At 39.9% G+C, this 14,846-nt stretch overlaps 1 protein-coding gene across 1 annotated transcript; it reads right to left on the bottom strand.

Moving 5' to 3' along the window:
- Positions 1-392: 392 nt before the first annotated feature.
- Positions 393-9,532, bottom strand: SCML1 (Scm polycomb group protein like 1; the record flags this gene model as incomplete). The annotated part of the gene is made up of 7 exons (XM_080652288.1): positions 393-527; positions 1,839-1,990; positions 3,297-3,783; positions 4,186-4,290; positions 7,115-7,189; positions 7,666-7,743; positions 9,503-9,532. The coding sequence occupies 7 exons, from the start codon at positions 9,530-9,532 to the stop codon at positions 393-395; spliced, it is 1,062 nt and encodes a 353-aa protein (XP_080508414.1).
- Positions 9,533-14,846: the final 5,314 nt, after the last annotated feature.

Below are 14,846 nucleotides of genomic sequence, written 5' to 3'. Positions count from 1 at the left end.
ATTCTCTTCTAATGAGAACTTCTCATGGATTTTATTAGAGAACTTGTCAATCCCTGATACTTCCTCTTTGGGATTTAGCTGTTTTGGCTCTATATAGAAACATTAACTGAAATCAAAGGTGTTTCTCATATGAAGAATATTTTTAACTATACAATAACAATAAAAAGATATAAAGAACCAACTACTAATTTGAATACACTAATAGTAATGTGTTAAACGGTTTCTAAAGAAACAGAATGAACTGCAATATAGTTCTGCAATTCTGTATGTAACAAAATTTTAGAGGAACCTTCTACAACACAAAAATTTCTAAGGGCAATGGAATGATTTTACATCAATATGGTATTGGTCTTCCAGAATTAAATCTAATGTAAATCTACACAAACTTTTTTTTAAACTTTAATGCCTTTTTCTGCTTTTAGCTTTTCGATGTAGTGGCACAACTTCAGAGCTGTCCCTAGCTTAATTCCCATATACTTTATCATAACTTCACTCTGGAGCAGTAGCAGAGCTATCCCATCAATGCCCTACAGAAAAAAAGAAATCAGAATAATTAATAATGCTTTCACATTTTATCAGGAAAGTCATCCTATATAATAAAGAGGGAATATGCAAATTGACCATCACACAGTCACAAAGATGGTGGCACCCATAGCCACAAGATGGCGGTGCCCAGTCCCCTCAGCCCCACCAGAGTCCCCCAGTCCTTTCAGCCCCACTGGGGGGGGGGAGCGGCAGATGTATGGTGCAGCCGGACCTGCCCTCAGCGCCCCCAGCCACCCAGGGCTGGCCCGAGGCGAGGGCAAGCCTTGGATGTCAGCTGCCCAGCTGCCTATGGCCGAGCCTCGAATGTCAGCTGTCCAGCCACCTAGGGCCTGCCCGAGGTGCAGGCAAGCCTCAGATGTCAGCTGCCCAGACGATGCCCAAGGTGTAGGCAAGCCTCGGATGCCAGCTGCCCAGCCACCCAAGGCCACCGGAAGCTCAGGTAACCAGGGCCGGCCGAGGCTTATGCTGCCGGCAGTGGCAGCAGCAGAGGTGTGATGGGGGCATCACCTTTCCCTGATCGCTGGGTTGCCTCCCACCCCTGAGGGCTCCCGGACTGTGAGAGGGGGCAGGCCGGGCTGAGGGACCCCCCCTCCACTCCAGTGCATGAATTTTCATGCACCAGGCCTCTAGTTTCTTTATATAGAAGAATATGTAACATCAATTAGAGGGCAGCTCATTGCAGTTGTATATTCTCTGAACATGCATCTTCTTTATGAAAACTCTTAAAGATATAATTTGTATAGCTGAAGCATCATTTGATCCCTTACAAATTTACTTCAAATTTTAAGAATAATTATATTTAACCCAATATCCTAAAAATGTCCTAAGTGTCAAACTACCTAATTTTAAATGCTGTATGTTGAATAAAATACTGCATAGCTATGACAAAAAGAATAAAAGCTATGAATGGCAGAAATAAATTTCAGATGATCATTAACTTTTTAAGAAAGGCTGGGAATATGAGTATGGCAGCATCAATGCAAACTGTAAATGTGCATCATAACAAGGAGGACACCCTTGGGTGGTGTTGTAGCTATCATTACAAAGGAGAAGATACCTGAGAGTGACCATGCTGAATCATCCTGAGAACTTAAAGACTTGTAATATTTTAGGTACTCAGGTATCCATTTAAAATACAGATCCAGCTTCTACCACTTAAGGATCTAACTTTGAGCACAGTAACTTTTCTCACACATGCAGTTCCCTTACCATCCACACTAATCAGTATCAAACTGAAGAGCCTGCACAGAGGTCATTAAGAGGCAGGAAAACTGGATCAAAAGATACATTACGTGTTGCCTGAAGGTGTCGGCAATAGGGACGAATGTCTCAGGATCTATATGCTGTAGAAACAGGATCACTTCCTCTACTGTCCAAGTTGAAGGGTCATCAGGGAAGCTTTGATTTAGCACACATGGGGCAGTTCCAACTGATGAAACTGCAGCTTCAATGGGGGGAAAAAAGACAAATCATACTTGACCTGATCATTATCCTGAAAGAAGAGATGTTAGGTAGGAAGTGATGGCCTTATTCCTGGAACCATCTGTTAGGTACCCCGGCAAGGACCCAGGACTCCAAGTGTAAAATCCAGTGAAAGCTTAGATAAAGATGATGTGAGGATGGGTACCCATGAGCGTCCCATCTGACTGCCTACGAACAACAACAGCAGCTTCCGATGTTACTGTAAAGCTTCAAAGCTCATAAAACAGACAGCAATCCAAGGTCTCTTTGGCCACAAGCAAATATAGCAAAATATCTGTTACTTGGGTTAAATAAGTTAATTTAAGCTAACCTATTATTCTCTAAGTATTTCAATGAATTTATCTCTTATTGATCTGTCTAGATTAGGTTTATTTTACTAGCTAAATACAATGGAAATCCCCCAAATTAAGCTTTATAATTTCTTAAATTTATTCACTTTAATAAATGAATTTCAAAAACCCCATTATCTTTGAGAACCAAATTAGTTCTTTACTGAATCCCTCCTATATATTCACTATAGATATTTTAAGCATCATTTTACTCTTTAAATTCCTGTCTCTCAAGGCTTACTTATCTGAATTTTGAAGAAAGCAAGATGATTTTAGTCTTAGCTAGGTCAGAAGTAACTTCAACACTATATTCAGTACTCCTTTTGAGTTTAACTACACTGCAATAGCTATTTTGATTGAAGGTTTATATGCTGAAAAATAACAAAGACATGAAACAACTGCAGTGCTCATACCTCAAAAAGTTTTAGCTGTGATGTTCACTAAGTCGTGGTGAAATTTCTCTGTGTCTACACATGTTCATTTTCTCAACCAGAGCACTCAAATCTCTATAGTGTATGATAACAGAAGTAGATTTTGTAATTCTCTAGGAAGATTTGTTTCTCTAACCAAAGACCATCAATACAGTTTTGATCTTTCTGTGTGTGAATTAGCCAAAGATGTATCTTTTCTTTCCTATCATCCTGGCTCTGGCCATTTCAAGAGCATTCTGAGTATTTACCCTGGAAAAAGGTAAAGAAAAACAAAAGATAAAAATACTCACAATGGGATCATTATGAGTATTAGTGAAGAGGCATGTCAGTTGATTAGCGGTGTCTGATACATAAAAGACACTTAATAAATGTTAGTCATCCAAACCAGCCCTCAAATAGGAAATGAACAGCTTCCACTAGCTTGCACCAAGTATGTTGAGGAATATAGGCTAAATAGTGCTACTTGTAATATGTGTCTTTTCACACTCAGCGATGCAGGTTATGTTACCGCCCAGGCTATCCTTTTCCAGCAAAGTTGGGTAAGCCATCATCTCAGGGTTGTATGCCAGACTGGATTTACCTTGCTCCAGCACAGCTCCAGGTACTGATGTGGAAGCTTGGGCAGCTGAGAAGACACCGGTGGAGCTGTGAAGCCCTTGATTGCCAAAGGAGGGCATGAAAGGGGAGCGCTGCACTCGCTCATCGGAAGGGTAATATGGTGAATCTTCCTGTGTGTAGGGAGGGAACGTTGGACTCTGGCTAAGGCGTATCTCTGGATCCTCGTGATCATGGATCAGGGAGTCCTGTGATGGGTAATATGTTCCCACAATGTTGCTCTGGGAATCATCTCTGGGCCTTTTTACTGGTGTAGTTGGGCTATAACTTTCAGTACAAGAGAATGAAGCGGGAAGACTAATATCCTTCTTCTTTTTCTGCAATTTGACCTTTCTAGAAAGCAGGTAAGTATAATGTTTGTATGCATATCCAAGTGGCTTCTGAAATGACACAAACCCAGCATAATAAACCAATTGTGAGTGAGCAAAAAGTAAATAAAATTAGTAAAGACATTAATATTTATTATCCATGCAACATTGCATTCTATTATTAAAAAGTAATGTTCTATTTGGTTATATGAGTTTTATTCCTCTTCAACCCCACCTTTTAATTGCAGTTTGTACATTCTGGTTACAAACATAAAAATACCCATTGTTCATACAGTTCTCAAACCTAAACTTCAGCATTCTTCCTAGAAGTTCAGTCTCCTCCAATCTGTTGCTACAAGTACGGATCAGCCTTGCAATCTCACCGACTTATTAGTTCTCCTGACTTCTAACTGACAGGCAATTTCAGCAACCAGAGGTTTATTATGGTTGTGAAAATATTTTTATGACACTTACGCGATTTTGCCAGATTAATTTTGTACGAAAACGGTAAATTTTTGAAACCTTTCCATGAATGGTTTTAAACTTCTTATCCAGGTTTTGAATAGCATCTTGGATGATCTATAATAATACAATTTATTAGTAGGTTCTATGTTAAAAGAAGAGTTAACATATAAGAAAATACTATTAAGCCAAATTTTGACTGCTACAATAAAAGAAAGTTCACAAGCCACCAGAAATGTCTTGCTTTCCAATTGATGCCTAGTTGTTGGTGACATAGTTCCCAGTTGGCTGACATAAGGAGTGCCAACCTCCTACGCAACTACTTCATGTCATATAGGCATTTTCAGAAGCATCAATTCTGAAGTAAATGTAGCACAATTCCTATAACCCATCACATTTATGATTGACTCATTTCACATCAAGGAAGGTACTATTTTAGGAAAGAAATGTTCAAATCTGCTGAAAAGTCAAAGAACCTCTTTCCATATGATGATGTGAACTAATAGGCAGTGAGCATTCCAGTCTGGAAAGAACAGTGAGCCAAATATATCAGATGTGACTTTTGCCTTCAAAGCATTTTTAAATCATGCAATCAACAATTAACGGCATACAATGAATGATCTGTGAATACGCATCCCTATATGCCAAGCAAGTATGTCACAAATAGAACCTGAGAATTTTTGAGTACACAGAAATTTCATTCAGGCAAAAAATAGACTTAAATAATAGGCCAGAGTCATTTTTTCATTCACCCATTCCAATAAACATTTATTGAGGGCCTACCACCTTCCAGAACTACTTTGCTAGATGCTAGAAACATGGTCATTAAGAAAAAACAAACAACTCCTGTCCTAAGGAACTCCCATTTTAGCTAGAGAGAGAGAGAAAAGTAAAGAGATGCTTTCAACAGAGAAACTGAGTAGCAGCCTGGAGAAGAGGTGCTCAAAGTGTGGACCGTGGACCAGCAGCATCAATACTCTCTTACTGGAAATGCAAAATGCCCTACCCCACACCTAATAACTCAGAGTGGGGGCAGCAATGTGTGTTCGCACAAGCCCTCCAGGTCACTCTGATGTCCGATCAAGTGTGAGACCCATTGATTGACCTATAGCACTAGGTAAGCAGTGCAGGCTAGGGGAACAAGGTTGAATCTAAATACAAGAGTTCTGACACTTATTAGCTCTGTGACCTTGGTGAAGTCACTTCTCTGTGCTTCACTTTCCTCATGTATAGAATCAGGATAAAAATATCTCTGAGTTCTCTTGAAAAAATAAGGTTCTATGGTATTATGTTCATGCTAACATAATAATGCTACCTGATGATTGGTCCAATGACGCTCAATCATCTATTCATATTAATATTACTATTATGATTATTATGGCACAGGTAAGAACAGGAAGCTAAGTGTACACAGAAGAGCAAGACCTAGCCCAGGTTGGTAGAGATGCATGGAAGGGCATACAGAGCAGAAAAAATAGTGTGTTAAAAAATACCCAGAGAGAAAACAGGATGTCAGATGTTTAGATAGTGAACATAATTGACATTCAAAAAGCTAGGTTATTAAGGGAAGGATGACAGCAAAAGAAGGATTGGAGGCTAAAAGAAGTCATTTTGTAAACTGTGGGAGAAGATGCTGAGTGATAGACACAGAGGCTGAAGATACAGGAGAGAGAGGGATGGCCCACTAAGACAGGTGTCTGAACGCAGGGAAAGAGGGTCAGAGGAAACCAGCAGAGGTGTGAGCCTTACAGAGGAAGACACCAGAAGAGGAATGGATCCCAGCAAAGTTTATTGGCTGTGGGGAGAGGAATTAGAACTTGGAGCGGATTTCTGCTCCGTGGCCTCCATTTTCTCCATTAAACAAGAGGCAAAGATTGGGGTGCCTGGAGCTTGTGGGGAGATGGAAGAAGGAGCTGACTAGAGAGCTGCTGAAGGATTACCAGGCAGTGGACAGGTCCCAGCAGAAGACTCTCCCCTCTGCTTCCCAGGCAGCACAGGGCTTGGGGTTTACTGAAGAGGATGCCGGGCAAGGATCAAAAAGAAAAGCTGGAGGTGCTGCACCATGTGGTCTTGACTGGGAAGGGAAGGAGTTGAAGAAAGGAGAGCTGGCCCACTAGGCGAAATAGAGTGGATCCCTATGGCTCATTCCAGGCCTGTGACTGGGACCTGAGTATTTCTTGTCCTGGATGCTACATTCCACCACATCCTGCACAATTGCTCAGAAGGCCCTGGCAGAGCACTGTCAACCTAGGTCATCATAGATACTTATGTAAGGCAGGCCAGGGATAGCCCTGCTCAAAATCAGAACCTATGTCCCCTATAAGCATCCCATTTCTGTTCTCAATAATAAAAATAACACATAAATATTCTTTACTTTTCAAAGTATGTTAACTCATTTTATTAAAGACACTTGGTATGTTAAGAAACATTTGTTTTTTATAAATGTATATTACCTCTAGGGTATACAGCTCACAAAATCCTCGATAATTACATATATCTATCAATCTCTACCAACATGCTAATTTTTACAAAATCCCCTCAAAACTATGTAAGATATACTCTTGTAAAATAAGTAGGCTGCCGTTTAGTTTCAATTGAAATGCATTTAGACATATTCTAAACTTCATCCAAATCAGCTCATTTCCTTAGAAAGAGCATGTTGGAGAAATTAAATATTGAATAATCTAGATGAAAGAGACATAACTACATTTGATCAATTAAGGGCTTTTTTTGAAAAAGCTATAAAATCTACATATTGGTATTTCAAATTTTTCACCTACAGATGCTATTTGAACTAGAAATTGTTAAAAATGATAACAATGGGATGATAGTCACAATTTAATACAGTAAAATTTCAACTAATTATATACTTTATACAAGATAAAGAGAACTTCAGCTTAATACTTTAAAAAACTACATTTGACAAAAAGAACTTTTGTACCTTGCAACGATTCAGGATATCCACAATTGTTTTTTGTTGCTCTTCATAGGATGTGTCAGACTGAACAATTTGCTGCTAAGATTTTAAATGTTAAGTATTAATTATTTACTTCTGTAAGAGCCAAACTGAATATAAAGGATAAAAAACACGTTATTTAATTAAATTGTTTTTACTTTTCACCAACTTTTTAGAATTTCAGAAGTCTTAATATAAAGCAGAATTGAAATAAAAGAAAAACATACATTAATATAATAGAAATGATTACTACTAATTAAGAGAGGGAATAAGGAAATAATTCATTATATCAGAAGGACCTACATTTAGAGTTTTCTACTGAAAATCAGTATTGCTCTCAATTTCCTACTATATAAGAAAAAGAGGGAAGTAAAATGGTTAAATGCTCATTGTCTAATGAAAGGAGGCACATAAATTTAGGAGTGAGTAGTATTTTCTTAAGTGTGGTTTGGAGGTGGTCTGCAGTATATGAAGAATTTAAATATTTGTCTTTAAAATGGTTGTGTTATATTTGGCAAACGGCAATTATTACTTACATTGGCATATCCAGCCTTTGATTCATATGCGTAAAGAATGCCGTTATCATCATCACAAGTAGTTATTCGAGTTTTTACCTAAGGAAGATTTATTAATAAATTAAAAGTAAACATGAAAGATGGAAATGAAAGAAAAATTGAGGGCTTCAGTTTCATTTTCAAGAAACTCCAAAATCCTATCTCTGGTATTAAAGGACCTTTGACCATTGTAAGTAAATGTTATGACTACAAGAAAATATGTACTTGAAAACTGTTTTCTCATTAACCCAACTACACTTAAGACATTATTTCTGTCAAGCTCAGCCTCTTGTGTACCTCATGGTAGAAAGACTAGTCTTCTAGTAATTTGGCACCAGAACTACTATAACAGCAAATGTTTCTAACCACAAAGAACCATGTTACAAGGCTTTTGATTTTTAAACCATCCAACAGTGCCACTCTGTGGACAAAATAGTAAACACTTAAGTACCTATTTCTTTTTAAAAAACTTTTTATTAAATCCTTATTTCCTGATTAAAAACGATTTGTTTTATTCGATAGCACATAAGTTAATTATTGCTAGTAAAACATCTTCAATTCTAGGTATTTCTACATAATTTTTAGCAAGGCTTTTTTTCTTTCCAGAAGCACTTTTTAATTTAATAATTTTTTTCAATTACAGTTTATATTTAATATTATTTTGTATTAGTTTCAGGTATACAGTATAGTGATTAGACAATCACATACTTTACAGAGTATTCACCCTGACATTTGTAGTACCCACCTGACACCACACATAGTTATTGTAATATTGACTATATTTCCTATGACTAGTTAGTAAGTACCAACCTGTACTTCTGAATCTCTTCACCTTTTTCTTGATAAACTAATATCTAAAGCACCTTAAAATGTTTTTGGAATGTTTTAAATAAATAGATAACCATTAAATTTCATTTAATAACTTTATTCTAAGAATGAACTATAGGAATAATTTTAAAATAAGCATACTTCAAAGCTATGCATGTCTGTTTCAAAAGATATAGCCAAAATAATATGGAATTACTATAGATTAGTACCTATAAAAATATACCATCATACCCTTGTATTGTGCCTTATGCTTTCCCAAGTGCTTTCACATAATTATGTCAGAAAAAAATGGAATCTTTGTAGGCAGTTAACATTATCTCCAAAGATAAAAAGTGTTAGGACTGATATAAGTTAAAAAATTGCCTCTCCCACTTAGGTGGCAGTAATAGTCAGGGGTCCTCAAACTTTTTAAACAGGGGGCCAGTTCACTGTCCCTCAGACCGTTGGAGGGCCGGACTATAGTTTAAAAAAAACTATGAACAAATTCCTATGCGCACTGCGGGCCCGGGACGAGTCGGCTGCTAAGCAGGACAGGCAGCGGCACCCGGCGGGCCGGATAAATGTCCTCGGCGGGCCACATGTGGCCCGCAGGCCATAGTTACACCCTTATGTAATTAATGTGTTTTCTGTTAAGCCAAATTATATATAGCTTAAAAATATATTTTTATTCAACTTCAGGGATCAAGAAACATACAATGTGACAGAATGTACAAGACCACAAACATTCTAAAAAAACGTTTGGCAGATTCTCATAAAGTTATAATTACATCAACCATATGACCAAGCAATTCAATTTCTGAGCATTTACCCAAAAGAAACGTTAGTATCTGTTCACAAAAAAACTTGTACATGAATGTTCACAGCAGCTTTTAGATCATTGTCAAGAACTAAACACTTATGATCTCTGCTTGAAATTAAATTCAATTTAGAAAAGAAATAGAGCACAATGAAAAGAACAAGAACACTTTTTTTTTTTATTTGAAATACAAACCACATCAACTTCACTGGAGCAGCTAGACATCGTTGTGCAATAGGAGCAACTTCACTTCTCTGAGTTGAGCCTAATTATTTTTAAACTTGCTGGAACGTTTATTTGTGAAACTGCTTGGTCACCTAGGACTGATAGGCCTTCTACTCCTGAAAAACAATGCATAAAAATGTTACTTTATATACTACATTAATAAACTTAGTATGGATATGTTCTCACAAGCCAACTCAAATTGGAGTCCTGATTGATTTTTAGAGTTTTCTTGTTCATGATTTAGAATAAAACTTTAAAGCTTGAAGGACTATATTGCCCATGCATAGGAATAAGAATTAAGATCAAACACAATTCCAAATTGTGAAGTGAATGCTTCACAATTTAAAAGTTACAGATTAAATGCTGGAAACAAGGCAACATGATTCCTAAGATTCCTTACTGCTTTTGTAAAGGAACTCCAGCACGCTTCAAATGTGAGTCAAGAATCTGTTCCAGCTTGGGTCTCCACCAGGGTGTGGGCTGGGCAGACCACCTGAGATACCACCTTCTCATCTGACAGGTGAAAACTGGCTGAGATTATCTCTAAGGTCACTTCAGCTCTAAGATTATGATTGCTTCCATAGTTAAATTTCATATTAAACCTAAATAAATGTATATAAAATATCAGCTAAAGATCTTTCAGAATTATGTAGGCTTCGTTATGGTTCTGGGTCATTTAACTGCAAATAGGAAAAAAACATGGAGTGCAATGCAATCATATTATATTCTATCTAATAAAAGAGTAATATGCAAATTAACCATCACAGTGCTACACCCACAAGCCATGCCCACAAGCCAATCAGGAGCAAATATGCAAATAAACCCAACCAAGATGGCTACGGCCACAGAGAGCAGGAGGGAGGCTTGGGTTTCCCCGGCAATGGAGGAAGCCAAGCTTTCCGCCTGCCCTTGCCGGCCTAGGCCTCCACTCAAGGCTACAAAGTTTCAATGATAGAAGATACATAAATACAAACAGAAATGGCGGCAGCCACGGAGCTGGAAAGAGCAGGAGGCTAGGGTTGCCCACGGCGATGGAGGAAGCCAAGCTTTCCGCACACCCTGGCCAGCCCAGGCCTTTACTTAAGGCTACAAAGTTTCAATTATAGAAGATACATAAATTCCAAAAGAAATGGCTGCTGCCACGGAGCAAGCAGAAGGCTTGGCTCTGCTCCAGGATACAAAGTTTCAATTGTAGAAGATAAATAAACCCCAGATACCAGGGCCTCCGCTTGGGTCACTGGAGGTGGCCGGCCTGCAAACCACCACAGGCCCCTCGTCCAGGCCGCCCCACGCCCCAAGGGAACCCCCACCCTGATCAGGGACATCCTTCAGGGCAAACCAGCTGGCCCCCACCTGTGCACCAGGCCTCTATCCTATCTAATAAAGGAGTAATATGCAGATTGACCATCACTCCAACACACAAGATGGCTGCCCCCATGTGGTCAAAGATCCTGCCCCCATGTGGACACAAGATGGCCACCACAGCAGGTGAGGGCAGTTGGGAGGGACCAGGTCTGCAAGGGAGGGCAGTTGTGGGCGATCAGGCCAGCAGGGGAGGGCAGTTGGGAGGGACCCAGGCCTGCAGGGGAGAGCAGTTGTGGGGGACCAGGCCTGCAGGGGAGGGCAGTTGGCGGTGACCAGGCCTGCAGGGGAGGGCAGTTAGGGGTGACCAGGCCTGCAGGGGAGGGCAGTTAGGGGAAAACAGGCTGGCAGGGGAGCAGTTAGGCATCAATCAGGCTGGCAGGGGAGTGGTTAGGGGGTGATCAGGCTGGCAGGCAGAAGCGGTTAGGGGCAATCAGGAAGGCAGGCAGGCAAGCAGTTGGGAGCCAGCAGTCCTAGATTGTGAGAGGGATGTCCGACTGCCCTTAAACGGGGGTCCCAGATTGGAGAGGGTGCAGGCTGGGCTGAAGGACACCTCCCCTCCGTTCATGAATTTCATGCACCAGGCTTCTAGTCTTGTAATAAGGATTCGAACCCTGGCTGGCATCATGGCACTAGAAGGGGGGACATATATGAGAGCGCTAATTCTATTTATCCACCCAGAGCCAAACCAGTAATGACAATCAGAATGAAGGAAGAATTAAGTCTCAAGTTAGATAAATGTAGGCTAATACTGTGGGAAATATGCAGTTATAAAATATATCCAATTTCATCTGTAACTTCAAAAATTTTATTATTTTATACTATGTGTAATTTTCCTGATAAGAGTAATAACAAGCTATGAACAACTAAACTGTGATGTTTTGGACAAAGAAAGATTACATAGCAATGAGAAGAAATTAACTATTGCTATGCACAACAAGGACAAATCTCACAACCATAACATTGAGTAAAGGCCAGAAAATAGTACCAACTTCATGGAGTTATGATGATTAAATGCTTGGAACAATGACTAGCATAGCAAAGGCACCCACTGTTGGCTACTATTATTTTATTATTTGGGTATTAACAGCATCCTCCCAACTATTCATCATGAAGCACATGTGCAACATGCAACAAATCATCAGGGTCATAACATACAAATCTGATTTACTTTGCATCTGTACACTGCAGATATAGCAACCATTTCTTGTAAACAAATTTGAAGTACCAGAGCACAGGAAAAATAACTGGGCTTTAAGAAATACTGAAACCCAAGAAAAAATTGCAAAATTTGCTATTTTGCTTTTGGCAGGTATTTAATCTCTCTGTGTCTTAATTTCTTAACCTGTAAAGTTGGAATAATATCTACTCCACAGGGCTGTGAAGACCAAATGACACAGTTAAGCAATCAGCATCATGTCTGGTCCATAGCAGGCACAGCATAAACTTTGTTTTCCTTTTACTTCTTCCCACAAGGCAAATAAAGTTTGCACAAGATTTTCTTAGAGCTCGACCATGATTAGATTTTGCAAAATCAGTTAATATAATCCATTAAATTCAAAATCCTGCAAAATGAGTTTACTTAAAAAATGAAGCTCATCCATATTTTACAATAGAAAAAAAATCTAAATTCTTGACAACATAAGACCAAAAAAGCCACCCGGTTTTTATGACGTTTTTTAGACGTTAGAGACATTTCAAAGGCATTTTTCAAAAGTCATTTGAAGATTCTGCTCCCAAGGTACAAGGCATTCACTTGCCATCAACTTTTCACAATGGTGAGGGATGAAAGTGGCCTTTCATTGGAAAACAGAAAGGAATACATAGCAAAACAGGGCAGATTACAACAGCCAGGCCACTCCAAAAACTTTTTAAAACAAAACTATGTCACCCTGGCAGGCAATGCTCAGTGGTTAAAGCATTGACCTGCGCAACAGAGAGTCCAGGTTTTGATTCCCAGTCAAGGGCATGTACTACCCCACTAGGGGTGGGGTGAGTGCAGGAGGCAACCAGTGGATGTGTCTCTCTCACATCAATGTTTCTCTCTTTCTCAAAAAAAGGAAAAAATATCCTCGGGCGAGGATTTAAAACACACACACAAACTGTGTCAATACACTGAACAATCACGATTTATAAATATTAAACCAGTTTAAAACTCTAGTCTGAATTCCAGGAGAGCCAGGTAGGGAAGGAGGGAAATGATCCCCAACAAAGTACTCAAAAAGACCTTTCTTTCTCCTCATTTATGTACTTACAATAAAAGAGCGAGGCTGCACTATCTTTGATCAAACACAGCTACCATCAAAGCCTCAAAAACAATGTCTTGATATGCCAAGGAAGAAAAAGAATGAAAAAAAAGATAAACTCGTCCTCGAAGGTCAGCACCAACTATTCAAAAAGTGGCCAAATGGCGAAAGCTCACATGCCCCGGCATGCTGGGAAGGCAATGGGAACTAGTGGGAAGCAGCCCGAATTAACCAGACACACTCTACCTTAGAACTGCTGAAATTAAAGTGTATACTTGTTTTTCCAGAAAAGCAAATTCTTCCTCTTCCTTCATGCAAATCCTCCCACTTCACACCTGACCCCTCCCCGGAGTTCCTTGGGCATTAAAATCACTCAACTGCTTTCTCGCCCACACCCAAGACAAGAAAATTCAAGGAGAGGGTAAATATCGCTGGATAAACCTTTTCTGGTGACAAATTCTGTAACACCAGCCTCCGGAAGACACAGGAACCGACTAGCTGTGGCCCGTCCCTCGTGGCTTCAATGGCGAAGACACTTTGGAACCACCCGAAGTTGCGTGGAAGCAGAGCAGGGCCACGTGACATCCAGCAACGGTCAAAGCGAAAGCCAGACATTGGAGAGCAGGACGTTGCTAGAGAGACCACCCAGGAAAAGGCCTTTACGGCCCACTGCGCAGTGGCTGGTGGGATTGGAATCCTGCACTGACAGCAGGTGTGAACCTCCTTTGCTGAGAGAAGCTTCTGGAGCTGTGCAGGGGCTGCTCGCGCATGCGCACGGGATGGTTTGTGGAGGCAGCTATCGGGGATGTGGCACTTAGGCTTGTGTCCTCCCCACTGTCACTGATTGGTTCTTTAAAGCTTTCTTTGAAACGTAATTCCTCTTCGACCCCTCCCTCTAAGAGGTTCACGTTGACTGGATCCTAAGTGTGCTCATTAGTATTGGAATTTGAGGGGGAGATGGACGGGGCCTTAGCGATCAACCTTAGTAATTGTGGTTTGGTACAAGTACTGACCCTGGAGCCAGATTTTATGGGTTGGAACCTCAGCCCCAACATTAGTTACTCTATGGCTTTGGGCAAGTCAAGCAACACTCTGTGCTTTAGTTTCCCTATCTGTAAAATGGGCACAATGTGGGGAGAACATAAGGTGGAGTAAGCAAAGCGCTTAGAACACTATCTGGCACATGAATTTGCTATGCAATAAAGGTTACATGACATTATTTAGTGGCATATTGTCTTATATATATCAAGGCTGTCCATCTTGGGAAGGAGGAACAGTGTGGAACAGTCTGAGTACTTATCAGAAGTAAAGCCAGAAATTTTTTCCTAGCCCAGAGAGGGGCTACAGAAAAGTATATCCAACATTGGAAATGTGTTCTTTCTCCTCTCAAATACAAAGCAAGATTAGAGCCCATTGTAGAGACAGTATTTATTATTATTATTATTATTATTATTATTATCATTTTGCTCATATTTTTGCCATAGTAGTCTCCCCTCCTTATGTCCAGTTCTCTATAAAATGCTTGTGTTTGTGAAACCCCAAGAACGCAATTATATAACAACTAGAAAGCCAATGCTCGAAATCACCCACCTGCGTGCACCTCGCAGCGCTCACAGACCTGCCCAACTGCACTGGTCTTTGGTCATTAAGGCATTAGGGCCACAGGCCTTTTATAATATAGATGAAGGAAAAACCGGTTTAATTGC

Source organism: Plecotus auritus, assembly GCF_963455305.1.
Source record: "Plecotus auritus genome assembly, chromosome: X".
In the NCBI taxonomy this organism is placed as follows: domain Eukaryota; kingdom Metazoa; phylum Chordata; class Mammalia; order Chiroptera; family Vespertilionidae; genus Plecotus; species Plecotus auritus.
Note: the sequence above shows the minus strand (reverse complement) of the source record. Positions and strands in the feature narration are given on the sequence as shown.